The following is a 9,542-nucleotide window of genomic DNA, read 5'->3' on the forward strand; positions in this document are numbered from 1 at the left end:
ATAAATAGAGAATTATAAATTTTTAAAATTAATACAATGACCTATTAGAGTACTAAAAATTTAATAATTTATTAACTGTAGACTACTTTGATCATAAATTTAAAAATCGATTAGATTACATTTAATTATCCATAACTATTGATTCTAATGAATGAATAGTCGTTCCCGGGACAATGGTGCAACGATAGGACATTCGGATTGTGATCCACTCGATCCTTAGTTTCAAATGGAGAACGCAATCAAAGGATGCTGGGCATCTGCATTGGCTACCGTATGCGCTTCTCGATTTATCTTGATGGTCGATAAAAAATTTTTATGGCACCGGACCGGCCATCCCAGTGATTGATTTTTTTAATGAATGAATAGTCGGCCGTTAACAGACGGGGAGTGTAATAAAAATAAAAATGCGATATGTATTTTTGGAAGTGCGCAAATAGGTAATATCGAAAACTTACTTAAAACGAGGATGAATCAAACAAAATCAACGCAATCCAACGGACGGCAAAATCAGTGAAGGTGATGACGAAGGCGAGATCCCCCAACACCGCCGGCGTCATCTTGTCATTTATTAATACCTTCCTCGTCTGTTTCAGGGCGGCATCCGATCCCCATGGCGCATCTTCTCCTTCTCCTTCTCCTTCTCCTCTTCTTCGTTCCTCTCCTCGCCTTGGTCGCTGCCCTCGCCTTCCTCGTCCGCCCTCGCCCTGTGCACGTCCCCATAAAAGGCCGCCACGTCTTCATCACCGGAGGCTCCAGCGGGATCGGCCTCGCCCTTGCTCGCCAGGCCGCCGTCGAGGGCGCCCGCGTCTCCATCCTCGCCCGCGGCGCTGCCCGCCTCCAGGAGGCCCGCGACGTCATCCGACTCGCCACCGGCGTCGAGGTCGCCACTTTCAGCGCCGACGTTCGGGATGCGGACGCCGTCGCCAAGGCCTTGGAGGCCGCCGGTCCCGTCGACGTGCTGGTGTGTAACCACGGGGTGTTCTCGGCGCAGGAGCTCGATAAGCAGGACCTGGAGGAGGTGAGGTTCATGGTGGAGGTCAATCTTATGGGCACGTTCCACCTCATCAAGGCTGCGCTGCCCGCCATGAAGAGGAATGCTAAGGACACTGGACTCCCATCTTCCATTGCCATAATGTCGTCTCAGGCGGGGCAGGTTTTGCTGATAACTCGCTCCCCACTAAAACTCCAAGAACGTTTGAATCTTTGTGATACTTTTTCTTCAATTTAATTCTTTTATGCTCCTTAGCTTATCTGCTTCGATTGAGATATATTGTGTCCTTATCTTGCTAGCAGAGACTTGAAATTTAGGATTGAGATATATTGCTTATTTGGAAGTGGTGTTGCTTCATGATCTAGGTTGGTGTATATGGTTATACAGCCTACTCCGCTAGCAAATTCGCACTTCGTGGATTGGCTGAGGCCCTGCAGCATGAGCTCATTTCAGACAATATCCGTGTGTCCATGATATTTCCTCCAGACACAGAGACGCCAGGTTTTGCCGAAGGTATGGATGGCTGCCATCCTCATTCTCATAGTGTACATAGCTGTCTTGAATCTGAAAACAAATTCAAAAATTACCAATGCCAATTCCAAATCAGGATAAGAAAGATTGAAGATTTGGTTAAAACCTTGATAGATAGCAGCAATATTGTCTAAATTCTATGAGCTTGGATCTAAAGCTAAGTGCTTCATGATATTATAGGAATATAATGTTGGTTGAGGAAAAAATGCATGCAGAATTTCATGTGGCAACTAGAAAAAAAATCAAAATCTATTATTTGAGAACAATTGAATGTAGCTCCAAAAGATGATATAACAAAAGAATATAAGGTTAGAAAGGTATGAGCTTATTTGAAGATGACCAATAGTGCTTATAATTTGAGAAGTTGAATCGATTAGAGTTGGAAGTGTAGCAATTAGAATGGCGCCAAATCAAATTCTAATTAAAAATTATCATAGATTTGAATAAATTATTCATGCGACCATAAATTTAGATACCAATCCAAATAGTTGAAACTAACACGACCAGACCATCATAAACTACATGTTAATCAATCAATTTCTTGCATTGACAACTTGTAGCTGGAGTTACATATGCTGTTGATGATGGTTTCCTTAACTGAGAGAAATACCATTTCAACTGCTTGCCATCATTCTTGGAATATTTTGTCCTAATTTTATTTCCCATGACACATAAGAAGAAAGAATATCCTCTTAATTTTTTTCTTTTCATGTATTTGACATATCAAGAAATACTCATGTATATGAACTAAATATAAAGAATTGTTTTTGTGGCTGCAGGATACCACTACTACTATTGCTAATTTGATATTGCTCAGAATAGAAGTAGGACATGTATATGAATTCTAGGTTCCTAATTGTTATGAATCCTCTCTCAATGACTTGGTTACCTGTTTGATTTTGCTTTATCTAAATCTAAGGAATTTTGTTTGGTAATGTCTAAACTACCATTTTAGTTGAGATGTTTATAGTAGTAGAGTACAGGCAGGTATTCCATATTCAAAGTTCCTTATCCTAAATATGTTTTATATATATATATATATATAGGCTTTAACTAAATCTATAGAGGGTTGTCTTATATATAGGCTTTAGTTAAATATATAGAAGATTGTCTGAGAGCTAACTATACTAACAATACACTATTAACAGCATGAGATTGCACAGATTTAAGAGTATAAGTATGGGGATTCTATTTTCTGAAACATTATGAATCTTCTCCAAATGGGCTTTATTACCTGTTTGATTATGCTTTTCTTTGACGTGGGATCATTTGAGAAATTATTTTGATATAATTGTTAATTGTGTTAGCATCCTTGTTACTAAGCCTCTGATTGATTCATTCATCTGTTCTCTTGATATTGTGATCCTGTTCTAAATATTGGCTTCTATTTTCAAGATTTTGAAAATAACTATCATACATGGCTTGCTGAATACAGAGCACAAGAGGAGGCCAGATATCACCAACTTAATCACAGGATCTTCCACCGCTATGAAGTCCGATGACGTTGCCAAAACTGCATTAGATGGCATCAAATCTTCAAGGTTTATTGTTCCCTGCAACTTTGAGGGCACTATGCTATCTATAGCTACAGCTGGGTTGTCCCCACAGGGCTCATATTTGACAGCATTAGTAGAGGTGCTTTTTGCTGGATCCATGCGCTTCCTTGGTCTTTTCTTCCAATGGAATTGGTTCAGAATTATAGAGCGCTGGCATTCCAGAATGTAAAATTCTTAATGCGCTTCAGCAGTGGAAAGGAAATGTCAATTGAGAACCTTGCCGATGCGATTCTGTGACAAGAAACAAACAATTATTTAGGGGTATTATATATTTGTAGTGTATAAACGGTGTAATCTCTATGGATCAATACAATAACAACAATCAAGTCTTATCCCACTAGGTGGGGTTGACTATATATCCTTTTATATCATTCGACTCTATTTCTTATTAGGCTTCTTCGGGCTGTTCATGGTGCTAGCAGCGAGCAAAACACACGAGAGACCGAGTTGAGGTTTCCAAGGGGATTGTTGAGCTACATTGTTGGATTCAACAAGTTGTTGACACCAAATTGAGGAAGCAAGGAAGAAGATTGGAAGGATGTCCCTGCATTTCTGTTTCTCTACTATTGATTTGGTTTCTGAACAGTTTATTTCGTTTTGATATTTTGGTTGATCAATAGATCCCTTTAAAGATTCTTGAAATCATTTTGTTAGGTTAAATTCTCATGCTTGTGTAGTTATCCTGGTTTGATTGGTTTGTTAGTTTATCCTATTGAATTTCTAGTTTTCAGTTTCAGAATTCAGCACTGTTCCGTATCAGTAACCTTGTTTGATCGATTATAAACCTGTCAAACACCTTTGGATGCAGTTTTTTGTTAATGCACAATGTTAGTGTGGGTAATTTAGGTCTGTGTTTCTTTGTCCAGTTACTGTAGCGTGCTAATTTTCACTGTCCCGTGTCAATTTCAGCCTCGTATAAGAATTTTTGGGTTTTTGGTTAGTGCCTCAATCATCCTACAAAAAAGAAAACAAATTGACGTTTGATTTCAATGGCTTTCATTTAGATCATTTGCATTTAGTTTTAACTCCTAGTTACCGATTTCATGTTTCAAGATTTTAGGGTTTCAATCATGCATGCGCCAATCATATTAGGATTGCTGTCTAAGTCTACTTCCATAGTGTTTGATGATGCATTTAGTTTAATTTGTGTGTTTGCTAAATTTTGAACTTAAGTTTCTTGCATTAGTTTCTTTTAATTACATTTCACTTCAAAAACACAAAACCCCATTCTCATAGAAAATCCCAAAAACAACGACACGAAAGCTCGAATTAAACAAATTTTCTATTAGCCCTTGGAAAAATACGACTCGAAGCCCCTATACTTCATTTGTTTGAATTAATTGTGGGTTTTTGATCATTTAAATCAATTTGCAACCCTAATCGTGACACATACCAGTCTAGGGTTGTCAACGATCTCAACAAGCTGAGCGCCTAGAAGGACTTCCAAGCGCCTCCACGTCATCTCGTTGATCCACTTTCGACATTGACTTAACATCTTTTGGGCGCCTGTATCTCTTTCGGATGCTTGTATGCTAACGTGAAGGTTGCCGAATCAACTTTGACTCCGCAATACCTTATCTAGATCCGAGCACCTGGAACCTCTCTAGGCACCTGGAGGTTGAGGTGTCCCAACCACTGAGACTCTGCCACCTTATCTACCTCGTTGGCCCATTCGGCTAACGTTTGATCGCCTGAAAACTATTCGGGTGCCTGGACCGTCCGATCATCTGGATCCAAATAAGGGCGTTCGGAACACAAAGTTCCTACCCCTCTTTTCCTGTATTACAATTTAGTTCAAAACTCAAAATATAGCAGGAAGGATAACAATTTTGAAAATTATTTGGTCTTGACTTCAGATTTCTAGTAAAACCTTAGGTCAGATCAACGCCTACTGTTCCCCTTACCGGGAATGCATCCTTACCCACTTCATTCAGGAGAATTTACCTTTTGTCAATCGGGTCCTCTAAACCTGTTAAACTTTTGCTCAGCTTCGATCCTTGGCCCCCAAGTCTTCCACTGCTAGACGTATGGTCCTCCAAATCCACCTAGATTTTCCACTTGGTACTCTTGATCTGCCAAGACTTCCTGATCAGGACTTCCTTACATAATACTCCAAATCAGGTCTCTCACCTAATCCTCCAGATCAGGACTTCCTTTGCCTAGCCACAACTAGGACTTCCTTTGCCTAGCCGTAACTAAAGCTTCCCTGTGCTACCTGCATACTCAATTAAGCTCATTAGATCACTTTACAAACTTAACTTGAACCCTTTACTATTAGTAAAACTCAAGTTCGATTATCTGATGTTCCCTACACCAACATTTGATAGTATATACAATGCTAATTATATTATATTTTTTTAGAAATAATATTGATAGAACTTTAATATTTGAATCGTCGATGATTTTATATTATATTCTTGAATTAAGATATGTATTCTTTTAAAATATGTTAAACCTATGCTGTGATTTAGTTTGTATATTTTTTTGATAAGTTATTTTAACATTGTAGATATATGTTTTAATATTAGCTTTGTTGTTTTTGAATTATTTTGATTATTATATCTTGTGCTTATTTAATTTAATAGCTTATCATGTTTGACTTGATGCATAATTGGATGATGAAGGTTTTTTTTAGGATGATGACATGTTTATCTCTATTATTTTGATATGGTCTGTATCGTAGACCTAATTTGTATCAAACTTTAGATATGGATTATATCACATATATGATTTATATCATAGGTAATGCTTGTATCGTTTGAATATTATTTTATGATATTATTTGATATGGATTGTGTATATAATAGGTTTGTGATATGTATTGTGAATATTGATTATGTATATGATAGATTTGTGATATGACTTGGGAATGTTGATTATATATATATATATATATATATATATATATATATATATATATATATATATATATATATATGATAAGTTTGTGATATGAATTGTATATGATAGTTTTATGGTATAGTTTTGATATATTTTTAATGTAAATAGGATATAAATTAGAAAAATTAAGCGTATGCAGGTGAATTTTAAAAAAATTAATGATGAAAGCCATAATCGGTGCTAAATATTAGAAATTGACTCTATATTCAATCACTAAATCAAATTACGATGAAAATATTTATGATTTTTTTAATCACTAAATGAGTTTAGCAATTGATTAACGATCGAAATTTTTTCGATCGTTAAATATGGATATTTTTGTAGTAGAAGTCGGTGATATAGGAGCTTTGGTCCGTCGATAATGTTGGATTGCAAGGGTCCAAATATAGTTCCACATTTAAAGTATATGGAAATGATCATGGGATTAAAAGGATGGAAAATATCTCCATTGGTATAAGACCTTTTGGGGAGAGCTCAAGAACAAAGTCATAAGAGCTTAGGCCCAAAGTGGACAATATCATACCATTGTGGAGATATTTTGATTCCATCGGTATTAACAAGTGGTATTAGAGCAAGGCCGCTCTTCACCGAACTAACTGCCGGATGAGCCATTGAGAAGTCCTAGTAGGTCGGGTGGACCGAGGGATAAAAAGTCCTAGTTGTGACTATGTGAGAAGTCCTAGTAGGTCGGGTGGACCGAGGGACAAAAAGTCCTATCTGCGGCTAGGTGGGAAGTCCTAGTAGATCGGGTGGACAGAGGGACAAAAAGTCCTGGTGGGTCGAAAATTCAGACATCAAAAACGACATTGATGGGGGCCTGTGATTCTTTGTTTGAGGGGGATTGTTGGGTTGCAAGGGTGCAAACATAGTTCCACATCTAAAGTACATGAAAAAGATCATGAGGTTAAAAGGATGGAAAATATCTCCATTGGTATGAGACCTTTTGGGGAGAGCCCAAGAACAAAGCCATGAGGGCTTAGGTCTAAAGTGGACAATATCATATCATTGTGGAGATTTTGATTCTATCGGTACTAACAAATAATATTATGAATAAGCGCTCAAGTAGATGGCGATGATTGAAACTTGTCGGGATCGGAGAGATTAGAGATTTTAGGAGTAAGCATTAAAGTGGGAAATGATTTCGTAGGCATTGAAGAGTGTGGTTTTTTTATAGAAAAATAATAATAATAGTTCGAGTAGAGATTTTGATTCACACGAATATGCGATAGGGATTATAGCCATCAATTTGGGTTAGGTGGGTTGGCCCACCCTATCGAGTAATTTAGGCGGGTTGGGTTAAAATTTTATCAACTTATTTTAAGATGAGTTTAAATGGATTGACCCGCCTAGGCTCGCGATCCACGTGGATTGGCCCGTAGATTGAGAAAATTTATTAATTTATTTCAAAATTTAAAATTAAAGTAGAAAACTCAATAAATTAGTAGACTTGATCCGTCTAAATTATAATTCAAATCAAAAAATTTTAACTTGATCAATTTAAAATATAATCAAACTTAAAATTTTTAATTTTTTGATAAGTCCGTGAGTTGGTCCGTCTAACCCGCAACTCATCTTGGGTTGGTGGGTTAGTCCGTCTTATCTATCATATAATGAATTTTTAGTGAATCGATCCGCCTCATTATGAATTGATCTATTTGACAGCTCTAATAGGGATAAAGGGGTAAAATAGAAAATGGGTATATGATTTTGTTTCAGGAACTTTATCAACATAAATTTTTAAAAAAATTCTTGTATATTTATAATTTCGCCCAACAAAACCTTATCCGCCTCTTCCCCTCTTGCTCCCCTCCCCTTGGGGCTCCTCGCTAATGGCGATGGCGAGCTCTTCCTCCCCTCTCATTTTCCTAAAACCCATACTCGCCTCTCCTCCTCCAACCCATCCTCTTATGCTCCCTCTTCGCGTCCCGACTTCCCCGCGCGCCGTCTTCGCCTCCTCCCTCCGCCATGCCCTCGACGGCCATCTCTCCTCCAGCCGCCGCACAGCGTATACGATCCGCGCGACTGCTGTTGGTTCTGACTACTCGTCAAGGAGGGGAGGAGGCAGCAGCGACGAGCCCAGGGAGACGATCCTGCTTCCGGGTTGCGATTATAACCATTGGCTCATCGTGATGGAGTTTCCCAAGGATCCAGCGCCCACGCGGGAGCAGATGATCGACACCTATCTAAACACCCTTGCTACTGTCCTTGGAAGGTAAACTTAGTTCGGTTCTTTCAAATTTTGTCCAGCCTTCTGAATGTAGGTCATAATACAATTGGGGGGAAATGGCTGCCCATTTCTCGAGTATTATAGGCTTATAACATTTGCCTGAAAACCATTTGTACAACGCTTTGGCACTGACATGGAATGATGCTTGTATATTTCATGTAATCCAGTTTGGTATATAAACTTCTTAACCTATTTATTATACAATAATCAAATTAGATGCATTAGCAAGATTAATAAATAATCTTCTTCGTATCAAGATTACTTAGCTAGCTATTATGACACTTGAAAATACGAATTATCCAAAAATTAAAAAAGAAGAAGAAAAAAAAGACTTGGGTACAATTGAAGAATACTCGACCTCGAGAACCATTGATGCATTGGTCAGAATTAGATGGGTACAATTGAAGATGATTGATGAGTTAGCTTTTCAGTGAGTGGAATAGCTCTTTTTAACTATAGATTAAGCAAGAGAGTGAGTGGACATGTCAGGTTGAGTTTGGTCAGGATATACTTGGGTAGATTGAGTTTGCCTGAATAAAATGTAGTCTAGCCAAAGTGGTTCAGTATCCAGTGGATTTCATCTGAATTGGTTGCAGTCTGGATCTAGTTTGGGGTTTGATTTAGTTTTGCCCAATTGGATATAGTCTGGCTGAATTAGCTCAGGGTCCTATCGAATCTAGAGTGGTTGGTTTTAGCTTTTAGACTTTGGTATGGCTTTTGAAGTGGGAAAAAATGGACTTCCCTTACCATGGATGAGGTTAGTGGTGTGGGGTGGTTCTTTTCTCTCCTTCTGCTAAAAGTTGCAGATGGCTGCCAAGAGCTGCAAGAAACTGCGAAACTCTTAGAAAAAGTGTTAAAACAACTGGAGCACTCCCCTTTTATAGTCCCCAGAGTGAGTGTACTCCAGTCTCCTCTTTTGTGATGGATTGTGTTCACATTGTTATTCTCTAGGCTGTGCACGGGCTGCTCATCGAGCAATGTTTAAGTTACTGATAATTTTATCCACATTATGTATATATGGCACATTAGCTAGTTTATAGCGAATAGATTTTTCTCCACTTTTTTTTCCTGTGGTACTTTTTTTTTTTTATCAATATACAGATGTTGATTAGCACAGCCTTGTCGAAACTGGTGTTTGTTTAGACAAATTGTTGCATAGGAGGTTTTTGCACCTCCGAACCTCTATTACTTGCAACAGCCAGTTGTCTAATTTATCCCATTACCCTTGGAATAGCAGATTGATCAATGAAGATCATATAGCTGATTCAGTTTGCTAGGTTTTGATCAATGAATAAATATTTCCGTGGTATTCGCATCAGATGATAAGTGTTATCCA

The 9,542-nt window shown here is 38.1% G+C and overlaps 2 protein-coding genes across 2 annotated transcripts in view; both read left to right on the forward strand.

Annotated features, from left to right (window-relative positions):
- The first annotated feature begins 589 nt into the window (after positions 1 to 589).
- LOC141847783 (3-dehydrosphinganine reductase TSC10A) lies at positions 590 to 3,449 on the forward strand. Its single transcript, XM_074735868.1, has 3 exons — positions 590 to 1,153; positions 1,357 to 1,504; positions 2,958 to 3,449. The coding sequence occupies exons 1-3, from the start codon at positions 611 to 613 to the stop codon at positions 3,245 to 3,247; spliced, it is 981 nt and encodes a 326-aa protein (XP_074591969.1). The 5' UTR covers positions 590 to 610; the 3' UTR covers positions 3,248 to 3,449.
- Positions 3,450 to 7,776: 4,327 nt separating this feature from the next.
- LOC141847641 (multiple organellar RNA editing factor 9, chloroplastic-like) overlaps positions 7,777 to 9,542 on the forward strand; it is a 2,989-nt gene continuing 1,223 nt past the window's right edge. Inside the window, 1 exon segment of the mRNA XM_074735695.1 lies at positions 7,777 to 8,191. Coding sequence (XP_074591796.1) covers positions 7,809 to 8,191 — 383 coding nt within the window. The 5' untranslated portion in view covers positions 7,777 to 7,808.

This window comes from Curcuma longa, chromosome 16 (assembly GCF_044706935.1).
Source record: "Curcuma longa cultivar G26 ecotype Majalengka, Jawa Barat chromosome 16, ITB_CL_G26_1.1, whole genome shotgun sequence".
Classification (NCBI taxonomy): domain Eukaryota; kingdom Viridiplantae; phylum Streptophyta; class Magnoliopsida; order Zingiberales; family Zingiberaceae; genus Curcuma; species Curcuma longa.